This window comes from Aulonocara stuartgranti (genome assembly GCF_965226115.1).
Source record: "Aulonocara stuartgranti genome assembly, chromosome: 5".
Classification (NCBI taxonomy): Eukaryota; Metazoa; Chordata; class Actinopteri; order Cichliformes; family Cichlidae; genus Aulonocara; species Aulonocara stuartgranti.
In genome coordinates, this window is record NC_138943.1 from 33201823 (window position 1) to 33227323 (window position 25501).

The 25501-nt window shown below is 43.1% G+C and overlaps 1 protein-coding gene across 3 annotated transcripts in view; it reads left to right on the plus strand.

Annotated features, from left to right (window-relative positions):
• Positions 1-25501, plus strand: part of cntn4 (contactin 4) — a 204359-nt gene that overhangs the window by 47748 nt on the left and 131110 nt on the right. For all 3 annotated transcript variants that reach the window (XM_082532729.1, XM_082532731.1, XM_082532730.1), the window contains exon 3: positions 14881-15013. In XM_082532729.1, coding sequence (XP_082388855.1) covers positions 14881-15013 — 133 coding nt within the window. The remainder of the gene's footprint in view (positions 1-14880; positions 15014-25501) is intronic.

A 25501-nucleotide genomic window follows, 5' to 3' on the forward strand; every position in this document is an offset into this window, starting at 1 on the left:
TATCCTGCACTGTGGCATTGAACAGCATTTTGGAGCCTTTCAGAGTTTTAATGAGGACATATTTGATTTGAAATTGTTATGGAAACAAACATGTCAGCAGAAGGATAGAGTGTAGACAGTAGTGGATTTTCAAAATATCCTGCGATCTACTAAGCATGAATGACAGCAGTGAAAATACAACTACATAAATACATACAGAAGTTAACTGTAATCCGTGCAAACGGACGAAATAATCTGCAAACTGACAGAGAAAAACGTGGAAACAGCAAAGATCAAAGACTTTTTCTACATCTGTACATATTTTTCGCTCCAGTTAGATGCGAAAATCTTTGAATGTCAGCGTAATGCAGGCAGCAGCCAATTTCCATAGTGCTGTAGGTAGTCCCTGTGGCAGTAACCTGGTGCTTTGGGCTGGAAGTTGCATGAATCATGTTGTAATACCGAGAAGAAGAACAGCCTGTCGCAGGTGTAACAGGGCTACTGGGATACATAGTAAAGTTAGCAGAGTGTTAGAGAAACACAGTTTTAGGACTTTCAGCTTGACCTACTTCTTTTTTTTCAGTGCGGTTTGATACACAGGAAAGCATGCTAAACAGCATCATCTACACCAGATAAGACAGTTTGATTAATGCATGGACAATTCAAGGCACTTCATTTTACAACACCCTCTGTTCATGCAGAGTGAAAAATGTTGGAGTTAGCCTCTACTGTACACACAGTGCTACTCTTTGTATTAGCAATGCAAACAGCAAAACACAAGCACAAGTAAAAGTCACTTACATTGTAGGCAGTTTGACTTCTTTACAACACATTTGTTACTCGGTGTCTGTTCATCTCATCGCCTGTTTAAAGGATTTGTTTTTCCTTTTAGTTTTGTCACCGATGGCATCTTCCGCAAAATTAAGTCATGTTCTAGTAGTCCTCACTGCTCTTTGAATTATCCGCACTAAATATTCACACTAATGAATTACATAGGTTAATTTGTGGAATATGGAGTTATTTTTGTGCCACTATTCTGATCGCACATTAAAAAATAATTGCAGGTGCAAGTGTTGCATTTTGAGGAGAAATTTATTTTGAGCGAAGAAAAGCTAAATTTGAGTGAAAAAAATTCATTGCTGCGTGCAAAAAATGTATTTCAGTGTTTGCTATTACCCATACGGAAAAGAAATAGTAAAAACTTATATGTGATTACTCATGAAAGTGGCCACTTTCATGAGTAAATCATATAAGGCTTACATGATTTACTCATGAAAGTGGTCACTTTCGCATTACTTTCATACATTGTTTTAGTAAGTATCCAAAACATACAAGTTTCATTATATAATTTTTCAAGGGATCTTATATCTTATATGCTTTTCATACAAGTTTCACGCAAGACAGATACAAACTTTATAAGATTTATATCTTTTCCATATGGGTATCCACACACACAACAGCAGCCCCTCTCACTCAGTTTTTGCATTTGCGCTTGCTCGCAACGTGTTGCTCGCGCTCTCAACATTTCTGCCCGTGCGCGCTCAACTCTTTCTGTACACCGTTATATTTGTGCCACAAAACCAGCCAATCACAGACTTGGATGCAAAAAAATCTGGTCATAAAGGTCAGTAAGGTCAGTAAGGACAAAAAGGTAATATATTGTCCTTACTATTTCAATTTTGTATTATCCAGATGTTTTTATGAACTGCACAGGTAACTTGGACAACAGTTTTATGTACAAATATACTTGTGTGCATCACAGCATCAGCATCCAAGCAGTTACGCAGCAGCAGGAACAAAACTGAGCATATTGGCGGAGTGACGGCTGGATTAAGATAAATGCCTCTCATAACAAAAAGTGCAAAAAGAAAAGATTCCATATTTGCTAATGTTTACACGTCATATATTTGATCTGCCAAATAAACAGAAAAAACAGGTGGAAATGTCTGTGCAGATGGTTTCGGTGATATTTTTGCAGCAGTCTTATACGCGACAGTTCCACTAATTTATGAGTAATAGAGATATAAATCTTCTCAGGGAAGAAGAAAGTGATGACAAAAGTGCTGTGTTGGGGGTTTTTTGTAGTTCGTGGATTTACAGAATCTCTGTAGTCACTCGAGGACACTAAATCATTTTCACAGCTGCATTTTTTTTAAGTGTTTATTTATTTATTCATTTTTGTGTTTTAGTGAGCTAGTTTGGATAAAACAGAGCGACATTCTGAGTGTGGCACTTTCATTTTCTATCTTTGCAAAAACTTGAAATTACTATTGTAACTGTTGCTGATAATGGAAACAGCACAAGCTCTGTTAAGTGCGTTCCAATTGGAAAGCCCTTAACTCACTAAAATTGCAGTCAAAAATTGGCTTTCGAATGCAACCATTAAAGCTTTTGTGGTATTGTCTGTATTATCTTTTTCTGCAAATGGTATGCAGCTGCCTATTTTCAAATCAGCACATTGCTATTTCATTTTGTTCAAGAATTTATGAGGTGACAGTGGACAAACTAGGCTGTTTGTAACCAAAATGTAAAACAAATTTGCCAGATGGGAATTGTTATGTCTTTGAATGACCTGAGTAGTTACGAAAGAATGATCAGGAAACAACTAACTCTTGCTAGAAATAATTAGAAGCGAAACATGAGCATGCATGTGGCTGTATTGTTGTTTTAAATCCTGTTTTGGTGAGATGCTGGTTAACAGTTGAGAGGCATTTCTGAGCAGCTCTCTGCTCTCTCTTCACAGAGCAGTCGTAAGTCATGATTACAGTTTTTAAATAGGAATTCAAGGCCTATATATGTCCAAGCCCTGTGACAATGGCTCCGACAGCGTCGGTAGCAGTATCAACGACTGCAGGCTTCATTTCTTGGAGATTTTACTGGAAGCTTTCTCTGTAATGCCTCACTTTCCAGACTCTGACAGGGGGTGACACCTTTAAATGTTGCATTCAGTTTTGCATAAAGAAAGAATAGTCCGGCCCACACTAAAATTAGCATTATGTTTGAATGCTTCTGGGGAATTGGAAGCAGACTTTGATACTGTGAAAAGGTGAGGTATGCAGAGAAACATTGTCATGAATTAGATTGCCTATCAAGCAGTTCTTTGAATTATGCATCGCCTGTGCATGCAGTCCCATACAGCTCTGTCATTATTTCTACAACACAATGCTGAAGATTCCTGTTGCTTAAAAGTTTGCCACAAATTAAATAAGTTGGATCTGCATCGTGACAGTTACACATACAAAATTATTTTTTCTACTCGATTTTAGGTTTTTTGGAGGGTTTCCATCAATATTTGTGGAGATGATAAAGCGAAAAATATGACATTTCTTCTACAGTCAAACTAATTGTCAAACCCTTGTTTGTGATATTTTTTATGTGCAGAGGTGATCGGCATTACAGCATTAAACCAAAAAGCAAGGCAGAAAATGGAGCTGTAAAAGATCGGAGCTATGATAAACAAGTCAACCACTGTACCCGAACCTCCTCACAATGATTCTGCCTTCAGTAAGTGAACAATGAGGAAAAACAGTCTGGACTGTTTGGATCCACGGAGGCACCCCCTGTAACAAATCCTCTGTCATCAAGTTGTAACACCAGTGGCATTATGTGGTCCAAAGGCTTGGCTAAGCTGGTGTTCAGTCATAGTACAAACTAAATCGTTATGGATGACTGATCTACGGGCAATCTGACAGCAGCGCTTTTAGAAAGGTCAAAGGCTGAAAATGATCGTTGGGATCTATCGTTCTGCTAAGTTTTAAAACAAAGTCAGCATAGCGTTAACAGCTGTAAAATTCGACTTTCAAACAATATTTGGACTCATAGGTGGCACGCAGTGTTCTGTGGATGGCAAAAAACATCTGTTAGCCTTGAATAACACATCGTCTCCACTTCACCTGGATCTCTACTGCTGTGCGTGGAAGAGCTGCCTGAGACACACCTGCAGTGACAGAGTTATTTTGGTGTACCGGTACGCTTTTTTCTTCATCCTCCATCAGTCTTTACAGTTGTTGAATGTGGCGATGGAGCCCGTCCTAGCTGTTACCATCTACCTAGCTAACATAGTCTAACCTGATGTTCAGCTGTGAAGTTTTATAAATGTGCAGTTACTGGTGCTGGACATATTTTATATTCCACAAATTATTATGTAAATTGTTATTATTATTCTGCCATGTGCCGCCTGTTGAAGAGAGATAGTTCTGGATTAAAAATTTCATATTAATGCATATGAGTCATATGATTAGAACTATGACTGGAAAGGACACACTACCCCCGCATACACTTGCCAATCCTACTAGTAGCCAATAACATAACATAACAAGCCACTTGAAAAACTCTTCAGCAGTATTTAAAAAATTCTAATGATTTATAAAATTATGAATGCTGTATCTGTATCCCACCCACCACTAATGTCTAGTGCAGCCATTCCCAAAGTCAGTAGTGCTGCGATCCACTTCCCAAGGTGCCCACCCAGTCTTTCCTTTGCCCAAAAAGCAAAAGAAAGTCATGTATTTCCTTAAAAGTTGGTTTCAAATAACATAAACAGCACAGGCTATTGGCTCTAAATTGCTAATTCTACCCAGTCATATGAAAAGTGTTAAGGCCAATGTGTGACCGACCTGCCACTGGGACACAAACTTCAATACAAGAGCAACATAATATCCCAAACTAATCAACTCCTATTACCAGTATTAATTCACTGTTTATATAAATACATTTATATACTGTAAATCGGTAGTTGTACATACTTGTAAGCAAACTGTTATCGTTGCAGCCCACCTGCAGTACCTTCACACCCCACTAGGGGGTCCTGGCCAACACTTTGGGAGACACTGGTTTAGTGTTTGTAATTTTGCTTTAATAATATCTTTTCTTACTCTTTATTCTATCAGTGAGCCTCATGCCTCTGATTCCTGGTAAACTTCACTTCAGCAGTGTTTTGGCTCATTGTCCTGTTGCTGCTGCAGAATGATGTATTAGTCATGCTGGTTACCTGTTGCCTTGAATTGTGAAGAAAATGACAAAAGTGACTTTTGTAAATATTCCCCCACATCATTATAACGTATAACACTTCCAATATCCGTACTCCTTTTCTGCATCTCTTAAAAATGGAACCAAAAAGCTTTCATTCTTGTCACATATCAAACCATCACACCAAAGTCTTTGGACTAATCTAATTTCGATTCCCTCTTCTTCTTGGCCCAATCAGTTATCTTCCTTCCATACGTCTCCCTGAGCAGTCGTTTTGCTGCACCAATTCAACTGTGAATACCTGATTCACGTTTTCTCCTTTGAACAGTTGAAAAGTGGTGATGTGAGCTCTAATCCAAGCTGTTGTTGTGGTTTCTGAGGCTGTAATTCTAATGAACTTCTCCTCTGCAGGAGAGAAACCTCTTGGCCTTTCTTTTCTGGGCTGTACTCAAAAAAGCTTGTTTAAATTACAGCCAGGAGTATCACAATATTCTTTTAAAAATGAAATATTGACATACATTTGAAGATAAGCTAGTGTTGTAAATAACTGTGTAATTGTGCCTAATACATGTATATGTCCAGTTTAAATGAAATGTTAGCAGTGGTCCAGTGTTACCTTAGTTCAATCTCCCACATCTCCCACAGCTTAAGTTCATTAGTGCGATAACTTCCTGGTCGGGGAAGGCTCCAATGATTCAGTATTCTGCTTCACTCGGACAGGCATGGAAACTCAATAAGGAAGTGGGAAGGGAAAAAAAGATGTACTTGACTTCCTGATAATATATTAATGTCATCATCCAGCTCCAAGTCCCATACTTTTAGATGATGATTCAGCTGTATGCTGCAGTGTGTGTGAATGCTGTAGAGCTCATTATCCACAACTTACAGCAGAAGATGAGAAGTGTCTGCTGTCCTCACTGTGCTGAGACCTAATCTCTATCCCATGTCATTAAATAATGCTCGATTTCATGTGATTTCACTGTAACTGCTTAGACATATATTGAGTCTCCTCTTACACAGTAATTCTATGTCACAGGTTGTAAGTCGGAACATCTTTTCTAAATTTGTCATGTAATGGGCTACAGGAGTATCTGTCTGCCAGAGTTAAGGCACGTAACATAATCACTACTTATATTCAGATTTAAGGTCATGTTATAACATTTTTCTTTATGTCAGGGAAACTAAATCTTTGGTTGCCATCAGTATGTGTGCTACTTTAAGCACACAGGAGGCCTAAAATATGGGCGGGTTCTTATAGAACACTGTTGTACTCTACACTCACTTTATACAACATGCCTCATTCACACACCAGCCAGGGATCGAACCAGAGACGCATTTACTTTGTATTTAATGAAGGAGGTCAAGATGTACAGTAGATTCCTGCAGTGCAAGTTTGAAATGTTGTCCCTGACCATTTCTTTGTATTTATATTTGTTGTTGTTTTTTTATATATATATTATTTGAATAAAGTCAGGATTTGGTATGACCACCTTTATTCTTCAACAAAATTGTAAAGTCAAGTTTTCTTGCAAAAAGCTTTCCTGCCTGTCAAATTTCACATTTATCACTGGCTTTATATGCATTCAGCTGAATAGATGGGAACAAATTCAGCTAAAGAAATAGCAAGAAAGTGCCTAGGGATACCAATTATAATTAGTGTAAAAAAAAACTGGTGTAAAATGTGTAGACACACCTCAGGTTCATTCCTTTATTATGATTGAATAAGTTGCAGGTCAGTGTTGGCTTAAGAACCAAACAAAACAACACTCCTCTGGAAACTTTTAGCCTGGAGACGTGTTGCTCAAGACCACAAATTACAGCAAAGTACCTTTGCAGAGTACTAGAAGTAATGTCAGATACTGTTCAACTCTTTGAATCTTCACCCTGCCTGTCTCATAAACTGTCATGGTTTGTGTTGTGGCAAAGGCAAGGACCCAAATGCAGGACTCATACACAGAAAAGTAAACTCAAAGCAGCAGCTTTATTTGCTGGGAAAATCTCTAACACCGAATACAAGAAAACAAAACTAGAAACTGGAAACGTGAAACTCAAACTAGAAAACTAACAGAGAACTAGGAATTAGTCAGGAGCACAGAGGACACATGCAGTACTGACAGGGTAAATGATGGTTAAAGACGCAACAACGGACCGAGGAAAACACAGGGCTTAAATACACAAGGGAGTAACAAGGGAATTAGAAACAGCAGGGAAACACAGCTGGGACTAATCTAACATAATGAGACCGGGGAGGAAGCAAAACTGAATACAAAGGAAAAGGAAGTATCAAAATAAAACAGGAAGACGCACAGACCGAAACCCAGACTCAAGACATGCAAGCTTAACACAGGGACACGGGAACAGAGACTAAACAAAGACTAAGATAAACACTGAGGGAGGGAGAACTGAGATCAAATCAAATCAAATCACTTTTATTGTCACATCACATGTGCAGGCACACTGGCACAGCACATGCGAGTGAAATTCTTGTGTGCGAGCCCCACAAGCAACAGAGATGTGCAAACACAACAACACAACAACACAAACGAGCAAAATACAAGAATGGCCAACCTGAAACTAATAAATATATGTACAATATATAATAGTGTATGCATTTCTGGATGTGTATACTAAATATTTTCCTACGTGTGTGTGTGTGTGTGTGTGTGTGTGTGTGTGTGTGTGTGTGTGTATACACATTTTTACAAATTAAATAGTAAAAAAAAAAAAAATAAATAAAATAATAATAATAATAATAAAATATATAAAATATACAGAGTTGAATATGTGCAAAACAAGTGGCATTTATATACAGTGTGGAGTGCATAATGTTGAAGTTCCAGTAGTGAAGCTGAGGTGTCTATGACGTGTTCAGCAGTCTGATGGCCTGATGGAAAAAGCTGTCTCTCAGTCTGCTGGTACGGGACCGGATGCTGCAGAACCTCCTTCCTGATGGAAGCAGTCTGAACAGTTTATGGCTGGGGTGACTGGAGTCCTTGATGATCCTCCCCGCTTTCCTCAGGCAGCGCTTCCTGTAGATGTCTTGGAGGGAGGGAAGCTCACCTCCAATTATCCGTTCAGAGCACCGCACTACTCGCTGGAGAGCTTTGCAGTTGTAGGCGGTGCTGTTGCCATACCAGGTGGTGATGCATCCAGTGAGGATGCTCTCAATGGCACAGTGATAGAAGGTCCTGAGGATGCGGGGGCTCATGCCGAATCTTTTCAGTCTCCTGAGAAAGAAGAGGCGCTGCTGCGCCTTCTTCACTGTTTTGTTTGTGTGTACTGACCACGTAAGATCCTCAGCCAGATGTACTCCAAGGAACCGGAAGCTGCTCACTCTCTCCACAGCAGCGCCGTTGATGGTGATGGGGGTGTGTACTTCTCTGCACCTCCGGAAGTCCACTATCAACTCCTTTGTCTTTGCGACGTTGAGGGTGAGATGGTTGTCTTGACACCAGTGGGTCAGGGCGCTGACCTCCTCCCTGTAAGCCGTCTCATCACCGTTGGTGATAAGACCCACCACTGTAGTGTCGTCCGCAAACTTCACAATGATGTTGGAGCTGTTAGTGGCTGTGCAGTCGTAGGTGTAGAGTGAGTACAGGAGAGGGCTCAGTACACACCCCTGTGGAGCACCAGTGTTCAGTGTGATGGGGGATGAGGTGATGCTGCCCAGTCTGACCACCTGGCGTCTGTCAGACAGGAAGCTAAGGATCCAGCTGCAGAGGGAGCTGCTCAGTCCTAGATCCTGCAGTTTCCTGTCCAGCTTCGAGGGAACGATGGTATTGAATGCTGAGCTGTAATCTACAAACAGCATCCTCACATACGTGTCTCTCTTCTCCAGGTGTGACAGGGCAGTGTGTAGTGTCAGGGCTATGGCATCATCAGTGGACCTGTTGTGGCGGTATGCAAACTGTAGAGGGTCCAGAGAGTCGGGTAGTGCAGAGCAGATGAAGTCCCTGACCAGCTTCTCGAAGCATTTGCTTACGATGGGGGTCAGGGCTACAGGTCGCCAGTCGTTCAATGAGGAGATGGTGGAGGATTTGGGTACAGGGACGATGGTGGCCATTTTGAAGCAGGCTGGGACTACAGACAGAGAGAGGGAAAGGTTGAAGATGTGCGTGAACACTCCAGCCAGCTGAGCCGCGCATGACCTGAGGACGCGGCCGGGAATCCCGTCCGGACCAGTAGCTTTGCGTGCGTTCACCTTCCTGAAGCACTTCCGCACATCCTCCTCAGACACAGTGTGCGCACTGACGTCATCCGCGGTGCGCACACTGTCCGGTCTCATGGTGTTCGCTGTGTCGAATCTAGCGTAGAATACGTTTAGATCCTCACATAGAGAGGCCGTGGTCTGCGGTGTGCTGGTTTTCCCTCTAAAGTCTGTGATCGTGTTTAGTCCCTGCCACATACTCCGAGGGTTGTCAAACTGTTGCTCCACCCTGTCCCTGTACTCACGTTTGGCTGCTTTGATTGTCTTCCGGAGTTGGTAATGTGCGTGTTTGTAGTCCGATGTGTTCGCGGAGGCAAAGGCGGTGTTCCGTGCCGCGCGAACATCTCCGTTAATCCAGGGTTTTTGATTTGGGAAGGATTTGACTGTTCTGGATGGGACGACATCTTCCACGCATTTCCTGATAAATCCACAGACTGAGTCTGTGTATTCATCAATGTCTCTGGCGGCCACGTGAAACATTTCCCAGTCCGCGTGATCAAAACAGTCCCGCAGCGCAGACTCCGATTGGTCCGTCCAACAGTGCACCGCCCTCCGGGTTGGAGCTTCCTGTTTCAGCTTCTGCCTGTAGGCGGGCAGGAGCAGGATGGAGCAGTGATCTGATTGGCCGAATGGGGCGCGGGGGAGGGCTTTGTACGCATCCCGGAAAGAGGTGTAACAGTGGTCGAGTTGCCGGTTTCCACGTGTGTTGAAAAGGATGTGTTGATGGAGTTTTGGTGAGACTTTCTTCAGGTTTCCCTTATTAAAGTCTCCGGCTGTGATAAACGCTGCCTCTGGGTGTGCGGTTTCCTCGCTGCTGATCGCGCTGTACAGTTCCCTGAGTGCACGGTCAGTGTCGGCTTGTGGGGGAATGTAAACAGCCGTAATAATCACTGCTGTAAATTCCCTCGGTAGCCAGAATGGCCGGCACTTAATCATCAGGTACTCCAGGTCCGGTGAGCAGAAGGATTTGACCGGGTGCACGTTCGCATAATCACACCAGCTGTTGTTGATCATGAAACACACACCACCGCCTCTGCTTTTCCCAGTAAGATCCTGTGACCTGTCCGCGCGGTGCACAGAGAACCCCGGCAGTTGTATTGCGGAGTCCGGTATTTTGTCCGATAGCCAGGTTTCTGTGAGGCAGATCACGCAGCAGTCCCACATCTCTCGCTGGAATGAGATCCGTGCCCGAAGCTCGCACAGCTTGTTCTCCAGAGACTGCATATTAGCCAGTAATAAACTGGGTAACGGTGGTCTGTAAGTGCGCCGTCTCAGTCGAACCAGAACGCCAGATCTTCTCCCTCTGTGTCGGCGTTTGCGGCCTCCAGGGCCAGAGAACAAAGGCGTCTCAGGTGAGATGAATGGGGGGTCTGCAAACGGAGCGTCCGTGTTGCAAAACTTGAACTCCGGAAAGTTATAAGAAAGACCGTCTTTTATGTCCAGTAAGGTTTGTCGGTCGTACACAAGGAGACAAGTGCTGCTCGTGAAAAAATAAAGGAAAAGTAAATTTAAACACAGAAGAAAGCCGTTGCTTGGGGGAGCTCGCGACGAGGCTGCCATACTCGGCGCCATCTTGAACCAAACCATCAGTGAGAACGTAAGAAATAAAGATAACAAAAACCATGAATAACAATAAACAAAGATTATTAATTCAGAACCTGAAACACAAATACTGTGACATAAACTGTTGTTGGTCCCATTCAATCATACGTATAGCACCTGTCACCACCACTTTTACATTCTTCCCCCGCTAAGAGTTGCTGTGGAGATGTAATCGAGTCATCTTCTCTATCAGCAAAACAGATAAAAGAACAATAGAAAAACGTTAGCTGTTGTAGACTGTGAAACTCAAGAGTGTCTGAATCACAGCACACATACACTACACAACAGACAGACTGACTGACAGCTTTAAATCTGCCCCAAAATGCAACATGTTTGCTCTTAGCATGATTCATATTTCTTTGCTGATATCAAGACTTTAGTTAGATTGCCTGGATAATGATAGCTTAAGCATTAAACTTAAACTAAGAACCTTCATGGACATTTAAAGTATTAAAAACATAAGCAGAGTATAAGTAATTTCCACTTTATGTTGACCTGTGCTTAGTTTCTCTTGTGGTTTCTGAAAGTAAAAGAAAAAGAAAGCAAGGTTCAAGGCGGCAGCTAACATGTTTCACTTAATGGTTTGTATTTCCTTCCATTTTTCAAATATTAAGAAAATGCTACGTTATGTAGATATCTGCAGTGAAGTGTGAATCATGCATCAGAAGTAGTAATAAGAAGACTTAAATATAGCCCATTTTTCAACAACACTGAGGACTGAGCTACAAAAGTGCACCCGCTGTGTTCTTCTGTTTTTCTTTCTTTCTTTTTTAAAACTCTGTAATGTAGCTGTTTGTTTCTGTAAACATAACCGCTGTTTGTCTGTCAAACCACTTTTATGCCTGAACTACCAAACTACATGATAAAACCAGGTAAAGAGGCGGAGCTTAGGCCAAGGAAGAACCAATCTGTGTGACAGAACATTGAGCATTAGCTCGTGATCTCAGTTTCTTCATCTGTTTAGGTTTGGTTTCGGGGGTTTTTTTCTACATGCTGAACCCACAGTGACATTTTGTCCTCTGTCCTTCCCCTTAGCCCCAACCAGTTGTGGCAGATGCCCCCCGAGCCTGGTTCTGCTCGATGTTTCTCCCTGTTAACCTGGAGTTTTTCGTTCCCACGTTCACCAAATCGCTTGCTCGTGCCTAATTTTGGGGGTTTTCTCAGTATTATTGGAGGGTCTTAACCTCACAATATAAAGGTTGAGGTGTCAGTTACTGTGATTTGGTGCTATATAAGTAAAACTGAACTGAATTGAAATCTCTTTTGTGAGTTGGAAGGATTAAACACAAGAGCAGATACAGGATACCTGCCATATAAATTATAAAAGTACCAAGCACAGCTTACTCTCCCATGTTATGTTCTGATGCAACATAACATCAGAAACTGTATGTGTATTATAATGAAGCCTCTGGGCTGGACTGAGGGTCTTAGCAGGATGCTGGTCAGGGGGTCGCTTTAAAAACTGCAACCTCAAGACTCGCCTCGCTTCCAGCTCTTCACCAGTGTGAGGTTATGTTCCCTTCTCATTTATGTGCAACACTATATATCTGTTTCTTATTTGTCTTAACCTATTAATCGTGCATGCCTTTAAACACACACACACACACATATACAGTGGGGCAAAAAAGTATTTAGTCAGCCACCGATTGTGCAAGTTCCCCCACCTAAAATGATGACAGAGGTCAGTAATTTGCACCAGAGGTACACTTCAACTGTGAGAGACAGAATGTGAAAAAAAAATCCATGAATCCACATGGTAGGATTTGTAAAGAATTTATTCGTAAATTAGGGTGGAAAATAAGTATTTGGTCACCTCAAACAAGGAAAATCTCTGGCTCTCACAGACCTGTAACGTCTTCTGTAAGAAGCTTTTCTGTCCCCCACTCTTTACCTGTATGAATGGCACCTGTTTGAACTCATCATCTGTATAAAAGACACCTGTCCACAGCCTCAAACAGTCAGACTCCAAACTCCGCCATGGCCAAGACCAAAGAGCTTTCGAAGGACACCAGGAAAAGTATTGTAGACCTGCACCAGACTGGGAAGAGTGAATCTACAATAGGCAAGCAGCTTGGTGTGAAAAAATCAACTGTGGGAGCAATCATCAGAAAATGGAAGACATACAGGACCACTGATAATCTCCCACGATCTGGGGCTCCACGCAAGATCTCATCCCGTGGGGTCAAAATGATCATGAGAACGGTGAGCAAAGATCCCAGAACCACACAGGGGGACCTGGTGAATGACCTGCAGAGAGCTGGGACCAAAGTAACAAAGGTCACCATCAGTAACACACTACAACGGCAGGGAATCAAATCCCGCAGTGCCAGACGTGTTCCGCTGCTGAAGCCAGTGCATGTCCAGGCCCGTCTGAAGTTTGCCAGAGAGCACATGGATGATACAGCAGAGGATTGGGAGAATGTCATGTGGTCAGATGAAACCAAAGTAGAACTTTTTGGTATAAACTCAACTCGTCGTGTTTGGAGGACGAAGAATACTGAGTTGCATCCCAAGAACACCATACCTACTGTGAAGCATGGGGGTGGAAACATCATGCTATGGGGCTGTTTTTCTGCCAAGGGGACAGGACGACTGATCCGTGTTAAGGACAGAATGAATGGGGCCATGTATCGTGAGATTTTGAGCCAAAACCTCCTTCCATCAGTGAGAACTTTGAAGATGAAACGAGGCTGGGTCTTCCAACATGACAATGATCCAAAACACACCGCCCGGGCAACAAAGGAGTGGCTCCGTAAGAAGCATTTGAAAGTCCTGGAGTGGCCTAGCCAGTCTCCAGACCTCAACCCCATAGAAAATCTGTGGCGGGAGTTGAAAGTCCGTGTTGCTCGGCGACAGCCCCAAAACATCACTGCTCTCGAGAAGATCTGCATGGAGGAATGGGCCAAAATACCAGCTACTGTGTGTGCAAACCTGGTAAAGACCTATAGTAAACGTTTGACCTCTGTTATTGCCAACAAAGGTTATGTTACAAAGTATTGAGTTGTATTTTTGTTATTGACCAAATACTTATTTTCCACCCTGATTTACGAATAAATTCTTTACAAATCCTACCATGTGGATTCATGGATTTTTTTTTTTCACATTCTGTCTCTCACAGTTGAAGTGTACCTCTGGTGCAAATTACTGACCTCTGTCATCATTTTAGGTGGGGGGAACTTGCACAATCGGTGGCTGACTAAATACTTTTTGCCCCACTGTATATATATGTACACTCCCAACATCACATCAGATGTGAAATACACCTCCATAATTTATCTCACAATTTTAGCCTTGTGTACCTTCATTGTAAATGTTTGATGTCACAAGCTGTTCTGCAGTCTGTCTTTTGTTTGGTTACAATATACAAAGAAAAGAAAAGAAATTCCTTCAGTCACTCTACCAGCAACAGTGTTCAGGTTAAATGTTTTTAGCGGCTATGAGCCCAGACGTCTAAAAAGAGACAGGCTTATAAATTAAAAATGATTTTCTTTGCTTTTAGAGGGTTTTTTTTGTTTTGTTTTGGGTTTTTTTACTTTTTTACAGAACCATTATTCTTTGCAATTTGGCAAAACATTCAATATAAAATAGCACCTCTCCATAAAAACCTGAGCTCACTGATATCAGATGGAACCGACTGATTCCGACTGACTTTGGTTGCGATTTGCAACAAAGAAATACGAATTGCTTTCCTCAAGCGGCCTTAACGGCTGCTTTAACGAAGTAACTAAGACTTCTTTTGTGCCATTTACAACAAAGAGAAACTGACTGATTGCACCTCTGCAGGGGTAAATGATCCTAACATCACTGGGCAAATAAATAAATTAACAAATAAAAATGAGTTGTCTGAAGCAAATGCAAACATTTTTCTCGATAATAGTCCAACATAAATCTATCCCTATACCCTATTACCACCTAAATAGAAGCTGAAGACACGTCTTACTTCAAATCATTCTTCCCTGTGCTCGGTGTCGTGACAGGCAGTTCAAATTGATATGTTTTGCCTGCTTTGTGGTTTTGCCCTCTCAAAGACTTAAAGCAGCAATAACCTGTTTCTGCCGCTGACTAATTGGCTGCTTGGCAAACAGGCTGGTGGATAAGTTTTGTCTTTCCTTGCTGTCCCACAGAGAGCAGCGTCCTACAGAGCCCCGTCTTTACCAAGCAGCCTGGCAGCATCGTGTATCCTGTGGAGAATGTGGAGAAAAACCGAGAGGTGGTGTTCAGCTGCGAGGCCGAGGGAAGCCCACCTCCCATGTACCGGTGAGTGCGTGACTGCAGTCCTTTATCTCTCTCTTCCTCCTCTCCCTGTTGATGCTGCATGCTTTTATACAAGTGATAGTCTCAATATCTTTCAATTTTTTGACATCATGTCGCGGACAAATGTCTCCATTTTGTCTTCAGCAGTCCCCGTCGCATTTTGGCAGCTGAAAATGCCACTGAGAGAGGACTGTGGCAAAACTCGTGTGCCCACAAATCCTGCAGCACACTTGCATTTCTGTACAGAACAGTCACCTGATTCTTTGCGCTAAAAGGCAGTTTGCTTTTTGTTAACACCTGTTATCTCCATGTCTCCCCTCTTCGTAGAACCGTTATTTAGTCTGTGGACATTTGATCTTTTTCCCTGATAATAATATATTTTTTACAGAAAGTGCAATATATCCTTCTTCTTACTGCTTTGAATCAAAGCTGTTTGTTTCTGGGGTACAAAGATGTGATGTTCAGGGTAGGAACCCATAAATAAAAAGAGAAAAAGGTCTAATCTCATAATATTTTGTCAATTTGGCAGTGATAGTGACGTCTTTTAAAAGTACAAATCAAATATCACACGTGACAAATTCCAAAGGCTCAACTGATGAGTAAATAATTACACGAGACTTATCCTCACACATTATCCTCACACATACATGTCGTCTGTGAACCAGAAAGCAGCAAGTTTCTAATCAGCAAAGCCCGAAGTTGTTCCATTGACAGTGAATTAGATTTGGCCATCGTGGATTCAGAACATGTTTAAACGCCTTACATGTTGAGCATATTCCTGATAGTTAAAAGAGGTGTGCATACCTTGTACAGGTGTACAGATGTGGAACTCCAGCTGCTGTCCACTGTGAATGTAACCGCTCTTAGGATTACTCTCCTGATGCATCAACAACATAGTCTTGGTTCTGGTTCTACTTGTTCATCCATGAAAAATCAAGTCTAAGCTGATCAGGATCATAGGCATATATTACATAAATTCTGTTTTACAGTGGATTTTTCCTTCTACCCCCTGCCGGAAACATGTGTTGCCAATCTGTAGTCTGTGAATGCATGCTAATCTCCACTTGCTCTCCTCTCAGACGTCTTCTCTCTGCTGCAGAGTTCAAAGAGATCCCTGTTTTTATGTCTCTCTTTATTTCCTCCTCACCTCCACCATTAGTCTATTGAAAGGTTGTTTCGTTGTAAGTAAAAGTTGAAATCTATTGTATTTGCTGACTGAAATTACTGTAGAGCCATTTGGAAGCAGTAGTACATTTAATACTTGGGACTTAGCCAGCTTAGAGAATGACCTAATCAGCTGTTTCCTGTCAAGGTCGCTGTGTGGTCCTGTCAGAGCTGCCGCTGCCTCTTAGAGACGTGTTGCAACACACACACAGACAGGAACTAAATCATACTCAAAGTTCATTAATTGCGTGTCACACAGCTGTAAACTCTGACAGCTCGTGCCGCAGTGTTTACATGGAGCAGAGACATGTGCACAGTGTTGTCTGCAGCAAATCCAGATGAAGAGGAGAGGAAGATTGTAGCTAATAAATCGAATTTCAGGCACTCAAGCGTGTGGTTAAACATGCCGATAATAATAATATAGCAACACAGCATTAATAATTAGACACTTCTCGAAAACAGACTTTCTTCCTTGTAAGAGTTAGATGAGAAAATTGACACGTCACTCTGCACTCTGGGTTCTAAAAGTGATATTTAAAGTATGAAAGAATAACTGCAACCCCAGCTGATTGAAATTACTATTACACAGCATACTCGACAAAAAGACCTAAATCTTTATTAGTGATCCAGAAACTTAAACACTACAAATAAATACAGCAGCTCCTTAACTTGGTGCATAAACACCGAAAATACAGCTAACCTGCTCTGTCTGACGCGAATGAAATACACCCATCATCAGCTGAGTCTATTGCACTAACTGCACCTACTCGTGCTGACAGACTGGTGCTTTCGCATGTACCTTATTACATTTGCAAGGTGAGTCTGCCCGTAAAAATAAATAAAAACCACCATTTAGCTAATCTCCCTTCAAGGCTGTAACCTTGTGCACAGCTGGACCCCTTTTCAATCACTCCACTTAGGTCCAGCTCTCCCGTGATTTAAAAAGGGACCTGATCTCATACGTAGAGCAGGCATTAATGTCTGTGCCAAACTGATCTGACTTAGATGTCAAGAATCATCACTGGCGATTACGGCTGGTTACAACCAGGAGCATCGTTTTTAAGTTGAGGAACCAACACTGGCCAAGCCTGAAGCATTTTAAAAAGAGGAAGAGTGCATGAAATGGTGCAGAGCGGCACAAAAACTGACTTGACCAGATCAGCCACTTATAAATCAGTTGTGGCATTTTTTGTGTTTTTCTTTTTTCTTTGAAGAACTTTCTGATTGAATATTGCTCCAAAAGAAAACACTGACTGGTTCAGTTTTTGGTAACAAGAGTAGAAATATCCCGATCCAAAAGGGTTTGTAATGGAAATCCATCCTAGTCAAGGTTAACTTCTTGGCCATCTCACAGCCACAGCAGTAATGATGCCCTAACATCAAATCACGAGTAGTTCAGTAGACAGGAAGCAGCATGTGAGGCTGGGAAAGAATGTCTCGGACTCCCGGACCATCAGCACCGGCTCCCCTCAGGGCTGTGTTCTTTCTCCCCTGCTCTTCTCCCTGTATACCAACTGCTGCACCTCCACCCACCAGTCTGTCAAGCTAATCAAGTTTGCAGATGACACCACCGTTATTGGACTCATCTCGGACGGGGATGAGTCTGCCTACAGGAGGGAGGTTGAACGTCTGGTGTCCTGGTGCAGCCACAACAACCTGGTGCTGAATGCCCAGAAGACAGTGGAGATTATTGTGGACTTCAGGAAGCACACAGCCCCACTCCCCCCCATCATCCTGACTGAGACCCCCATCACCTCTGTGGACTCATTCCGCTTCCTGGGTACCACCATCACCCAGGACCTGAAGTGGGAGCCCACCATCACCTCTGTCATTAAGAAAGCCCAGCAGAGGATGTACTTCCTGAGGCAGCTGAAGAAATTCAACCTGCCAACACGGACGATGATGCAATTCTACACTGCAATCATCGAGTCCATCCTCACCTCCTCCATCACCGTGTGGTACGCTGGAGCCACTATCAGGGACAAACAGAGACTGCAGCGTGTTGTGCGCTCTGCTGAGAAGGTGATTGGCTGCAGACTCCCATCTCTGCAGGACCTATACACCTCCAGGACACTGCGGCGTGCAGCTCGGATCTCAGCTGACCCTTCTCACCCTGGACACAGTCTGTTTGACCTGCTCCCCTCAGGCAGGAGGCTCCGGTCCATTCGCACCAGAACCTCTCGCCATAAGAACAGTTTCTTCCCCTCTGCTGTTGGACACATGAACAATAAACGTACGACTGTTCCCACCCCTAACACATGACCCTACGCTGTGTTCACTGCATCATTCCATGTTTGGCACTGATCACCACCTGCACTCATGTATATATCTATCTACTTAGCACTTTTAATTCTTATTCTTATTTTTATTTATTTATTTATTTTTTCATGTCTATTTATGCGTAATTTATGACAGTATGTTTGCACTGAAGCACCGCAGCAATTTCCTAATGTTGTAAACCTTACCCCGCCTCTCGCCCTATGACAGCTGGGATAGGCTCCAGCGCCCCCCGCGACCCTGAAAAGGATAAGCGGAAGCGAATGGATGGATGGATGTAAACCTGCTCAACATTTGGCAATAAAACCCTTTCTGATTCTGATTCTGATTCTAATTATACTTGTTGTTTCCTTAAATATTATAACTCACAATTTTTACTTCTGATGGAGTTTTTTATATTCTTTCTATATTCATAGACTATGTTGCTAATCTGAACACTTCCCCCATCACTTCAGCACAGTCACATGCTATTTTAAAGGCATGTCTCATGTCTTTCTGGATACTCATCTCCTTTTAGCTCACAGCAGTCACGCCTGTAATCAAGTCAGACAACCACTGACAAAGTTTCAAAGTCTGCTGACGTGTTGGCTTTTCTTGCTCGCGTCTGTGTGAGCTATGAATGAGCTACGAGTGTCATTAAGACGACGTTACTCCAGATTTTTGGCACTTTTATCAGGCCACATGACGGTTTTAAGACTAAAGTGAGGAAAGAAATGTCAGGGTAGCAGTATACATCACAGGTTAAATAAAATAAAACTAGAAAATCAATCAGCTCTTTGTCTTCCTTTTATCGAACACATTGATTGGCCTTAATATGACTGACTAGACTGACTGTGCGTCGATACAGTGCAGGCTATTTTTATAGTCTTACAATAAATCCCCCCTACCCAGACGGAAGTAGACGCCATATGCCTTGGTATACAAGACACTACACCTCTCATTGGAGCCATTTATATGACACAGCTGCCATCCTCCTTCTCACTGCCTGCAGAGACTCTGGGTTGCTGCCTAGCTTCAAAACACTGCTAAGCTATCTAACTAAAATCTTAACTTTTGGTGGAATGGGGCTTTTTTTCTAAATGTTATATTGGTATGGCCTAAATACTCAGAATACCTGTTATCCAGAGACAAAGAGGAGTTGAAAAGGGTGCAGAGAGAGTTGAGGGGACTGATAAGGAATGGGAAGGAGAGCTACAGGCAGAAGATGGAGAACCAGCTTCAACAAAACAACGTTGGTGAAGTCTGGAGAGGCCTCAGAACCATCTCGGGCCACAAACAGCAGAACTCTCTGCCTGGGAGGGATGTGAGATGGGCAAATGAACTGAATCATTTCTTCAACAGATTTGACTCAGCCATGAGGCAGTCTGCAACATCGGCTGCAGACTCACCCACCCCCACTGCTGCTGTTCCACCTCAGACACTTCACACCTCCTCTATTCACCCTGCTCACTCCCCCCCACCCCCAACAACAGCATCCAATACACACTCAACACAAGGCTCCAGCCTGTCTCTCTCAACCACCCAGGTTAGGAGGGAACTGAGGAGGATTAATGGCAAGAAGGCAGCGGGTCCAGATGGCATCAGCTCGAGGGTCGTCAGGTCCTGCGCGGACCAACTGTGTGGGGTGATGGAGCACCTCTTCAACCTGAGCCTGAGGTTGGGAAGAGTTCCACAGCTCTGGAAAACCTCCTGTGTTGTACCAGTGCCAAAGACTTCACGCCCCAAGGACCTCAACAGCTACAGGCCGGTGGCTCTGACATCCCACCTGATGAAGACCCTGGAGCGGTTGGTCCTGGCTCAGCTTCGGCGCCTAATAAGCTCATCACTGGACCCACTTCAGTTTGCCTACCAGCCTGGCATTGGAGCGGATGATGCCGTCATTCACCTCCTACTAGGGCTGGGTATCGTCACTGATTTCTAGAATCGATTCAATTCCGATTCACAAGGCCCCGAATCGATTCGATCCACGATTCGATTTAATTCGATTCGATTTAAATCTGGGAAATTTTGACAGTCAGAAATATTATAATTCAGATCAGTACATTTACATATTTTTGTATCAATAAAAAGGAAGCTGACACACGCAAGACTTTATCACAGGTGTGAGCATCACAGCAGAGGCCTTTGTGTCAAAGTAGCTGAGGATAAAACACAGAAAAACATGAAGGTGGTTTTCCTGGCCTGGGATTTTATAAAAATATTCTGCAGTACATCAAAAACGAAAGAAAGCCATTAATCAACATATGAACATCACCTCTGAAGTTACAGCGGTTTTATTACAGACACAGCGTTTTGCATTTTGAATAATTTTAAAAAGTTTAAATTTGTTCAGTATTGAACAGCAGAAATGAGGTTTTCTTTTCGGAAGAATGTAAAAGGGAAAAAACAGCGGCCGACAGCCTGTAAACAACAGTAGACTTGTGCGTAACAAGCAAGCGAATAATGAAGAAAGGGAAACTGTTCTTGAAGTACAGAGAGAGAGCTGTGCATCGCAGTGGAAGCAAAACAGTAAAAGTCTGAGTGAATTCATGACGATGTTTATGTGAAGCGTTTGGATCTTCTTTTGCTGCTGGTTCGGTCAATATTGTTTGGAGAGAGATCAAACTAACAGCTTTAGAATCGGCGCATAAAGGGCGTGCACACAAAGCGCAGACCCGCCGACAGATCAGAGTCAGCGAGCTGTCGGCTTTCAGCCCCGACTGTGAGAAAAGCAACATCTAACTGATTCTGATCCGCGGGTCCCGCTGTGTGTTTAAGTCTTTGTGCAGAATCCGTGTTCCTGCTCTCATTTACTGTCTTAACTGTTTGGTGGTTCTTGAAATTTTGTGAGATTTCACCTGAGATTCTGGCATTTTGGGCAAAATAAATTTATATTAAAAAATCGATTCAGGATTTTAATGAATCGATTTTACGTTATCCAAGCCAGAATCGATTTTAATCGATGAATCGATTATAAGAACCCACCCCTACCTCCTACATCGTTCCCTCGCTCACCTGGAGACCGCTGGAAGCACTGTGAGAATCATGTTCTTTGATTTCTCCAGTGCCTTCAACACCATTCTTCCCTCGGTTCTAAAGGACAAGCTGGTGAACTCTGGAGTGGACCATCACCTCACTACCTGGATCCTGGACTACCTCACCGACCGACCACAGTATGTGAGGACTCAGGGCTGTGTGTCGGACAGGGTCGTCTGCAGTACGGGGGCCCCACAGGGAACGGTTCTGGCTCCGTTCCTCTTCACCATCTACACTGCAGACTTCTCCCACAATTCCACCCAGTGCTTCCTGCAGAAGTTCTCTGATGACTCTGCAATAGTCGGCCTCATCACTGATGGGGACGACAAGGAGTACAGAGGTCTGACCCAAGACTTTGTGGACTGGTGCCAGCTGAACTACCTCCAGATCAACGCCAGTAAAACCAAGGAACTGGTGGTAGACTTCGCAGGCACAAGCATTCTCCACTGCAACCACTGAACATCCAAGGTATGGACATTGAGGCTGTGGACAGCTACAGGTACCTTGGTGTTCATCTGAACAATAGACTGGACTGGACTCATAACTCAGACGCCCTCTACAGGAAAGGGCAGAGCAGGCTGTACCTGCTGCGGAGACTCAGGTCGTTTGGAGTGGAGGGCCCACTCCTGAAGAAATTCTATGACTCTGTTGTGGCTTCTGCTATCTTTTATGGCGTGGTCTGCTGGGGCGGCAGCATCTCTGCTGGGGACAGGAAGAGACTGAACAGGGTGATCCGAAGGGCCAGCTCTGTTCTAGGATGCCCTCTGGACCCAGTGGAGGTGGTGAGTGACAGGAGAATGGCGGCTAAGCTGTCATCCCTGATGGACAACATCTCCCACCCCATGCAGCAGACTGTGACAGCACTGAGCAGCTCCTTCAGTGGGAGACTGCGGCACCCACGGTGTGACTGGGGTCTTTGATGATCTGGAAAAAAAAAAAAAAAAAAAAAAAAAAAGAAAATCAGCACTGCTCAGTGTTAGTCTTTGTTAATCTTCAAGACTGACTAGGTTACTTTTAAACATATAACACTGTCAAAAGTGTTAATTTAACACTCAACAGTGTTGTATTTAACACTCAGAGGTGTGGACCCATATAGACACTCTCTAGTGTTAATTTAACACTGGAGATTTTGCTGTGTACTTACATATCTATACTATTGCTAATATATATTGTAATATACCTATATCACTAAAGCACTTCTGGATGGATGCAAACTGCATTTCGTTGCCCTGTACCTGTGCATGTGCAATGACAATAAAGTTGAATTCTATTCTATTCTATTCTATTCTATTCTATTCTAGTCTATTCAAGTATATCACTGCTGGGCGCCCACGTAATTGCAGGCCAGCAGATAAGCGAGGTTCGCAGTGTCAATACCAAAGTGGTGTTCAGCTACAAACTCTCCTAGTCGTTCTGTGGTTTGACCTTTGCATAAACAGCCACAGAGGAATCAAATCTGGAGACTGAGTGGGCCGTGTTACAGTTCACCGAACAAAACAGAGAGCACCGTCCGAGAAAGAACAGACTCACAACACCTTTTGAAAAAGCACATAAGCTAGTCAGGAGGTATTTAAAGCTCTGGAGCTCTGAATCACACGCAGGCATGTTTTCCTGTCATTTTTTTAAACACCTGTAAATTATTTATAGTTTACGCCACACCTCAGATGACGAGGAGATATTCTTTCCATTTCTAATCCAAGAGTGTGTAATTTAAAACTTTATAGTGTCCCACGGTGGTGTGATGTTTGCATGGCCGTAACACAAAGTAGTAATTTTTAAGCACTTTTAAGCACCGGGCTTAAGAAAAAGAACAGACCGCCTAACATTAACAGCCTCATAAGCCAGATGGTGTGGTATTATGCCACTGTGTGCACGGCCTGTTGTTACATGATTGGATAAAGCATGTGCCTAACAAATGGAACTGCTGTTGTGGCCTGTTTGCCATCATAAATCACTGTAAATAGAATTATTAATTGAGTTTACATGTGTTTGATGTAATCTGTTGCTCTGCTACCCGTGGAGGATACTCAGTGGCACCATGACGAGTGTCGTCTCTCCCGCCACGCTACCTTCTATTGTGGTCCCCGCGCCGGCTTTATCTGGTGTTATACAGAAATATTTGAATATCTGCCACTTAAAGTTTAAAGTTCTAATTGGCTTAAAGTGACAAGAGCTGTCACAGGCTGTATAATTTGTCACAAAAGAACAACGGCGGCTTTGGGCGGGCAATTATCCTTAACTACTACTATGTTTAACGACCACACAACATGGCGCATTTAGGAATACACAATGTCTGCCTCTGACTGGGTAAATTCTTCATTTTCAACAAGAGACATGATTACTCACTCAGATACATCAAAACATTTTCCAGGCTCAATTAGCTATCCAGGCTAATGTTTTCGAAAGGCCCAGATAAAGCGGCGAATCGACGGCTGGCAGGGAAAATCTTTTGCAGCGTTTGGTTTTTCAAGCTGTCACCGATTAAGCCGTTTGACTGCAAATACAATGCCAAGCCTCTCCGAGCAATTACGACTGTGAAAAGGCTGCTTTCATATTTGATGGGATGCCTTTTCAACCTCACAGGAAGCCGCTATCAGAGGGCGATATTGAGGTTTTTGCCGCGTCGCCTCACACTGCCCATCCGTTCAGCTCCTGTTCCACTCGAAGGTGGGACTTAGCCGGGACATATTTATGTTGATTTTAGTTTGTTCCGCTTCAGCTGCAAATGAATCTCTGCTGTAGTCCTGTGAGACCGCAGCCGCCCCTCCTCAGGCTCTTCTCTATTGTGTGTAGTAACAAGGCTCTTGAGAGTGTGCACTTACTTATGAGTGAACTGGAGGAGTGCCATGAAAGACCATTGTGCTACACATTTGGTCTATTAAAAGAATAAAAGTCTGCAGACGCTCTTTGTGAGTGCAGCAATGCCCCAGCCAACAACTATTCTGCTGTGGCTGTGTGTGTGTGTGTGTGTGTGTGTGTGTGTGTGTGTGTGGGTGGGTAGGCGGCTAAGGAGCACAACCCGACACTGTTTCTCATGTAAACAGCTCCTACTTGTTTCATATGGAAGCTCTGTACCTACAGGTGTCTTTGTCCAGGGGACCACATAAGTTGGATTTCCCTGCCACTGAAGGCAAACGAGTGTATTCTATAAGCCACATTATGCTACAAAAGACATAATACAGCAAGAAAATTCCACAACGCCACTATCAGTGCTTTCTTAGAAAGGTTATTATGCCTCAAAGGCTCCAAATTGGCATAACAGGGAAAGTTAAGACAGTACCCCCAAACAGCTTTGTGCAACTTCTGTCTCTTGTACAAAAGGGGCTTTAGCAAAGCCCCTTTTTTCACATCAAAGCTGCTTTCTTTTTTCAGCGGAAAACAATGCTCTGCTTTTCCAGCTGAATGGGAAATCGTTCAGAGAAACTCCTCAAAGAAATAATCAGCTACAAAACCCCTCAAAGCCCAAATCAGATCCGGGTAGTCCATTATCCAATGCCATATTAAATCTTCTTTTCAGGCTTGTTTATCTGTGCTGTACCTTTTTACAGCTGAGATAGTTATACAACATCAATAACAAATGGCAATGTATGAGCTCGTTTCTCTGTCTGTTTTAGGTTTTCTTGCCTTGGTTGAAGCGAGTTATGGCTTGAAGCCATTTTTCTGAAATGACTGATTTTTCTCCCACCTGTGTTTCTTTAATAAGGTGCATCTGTGTGGAGAGATTGGAGAGTCTGTTGCCATTTTAAGTGAATTATACCCTTCGTTGGTCCCGCCCAGTCACCCACTCCTAACACCAATGATAATCAAGTGGAAGGGTCTAGAATGTACGAGTGTGAAGGCGAGCTTGCAGGCATCGTTTTAATTGTTGTACCATAATGATTAAGCGGGATTTTTATGCGGTCTGACTGGGGTCTGGCAAGATGGATGGCCTGAAATGCTATCTATTCTCAGGGAGTCAAGTCCTTGGCACCATAGTGGTTCACTGCTGCTTAGATTAACACTAAGCTGGAGGGCATGATTTCTGGGTCCTCTCCA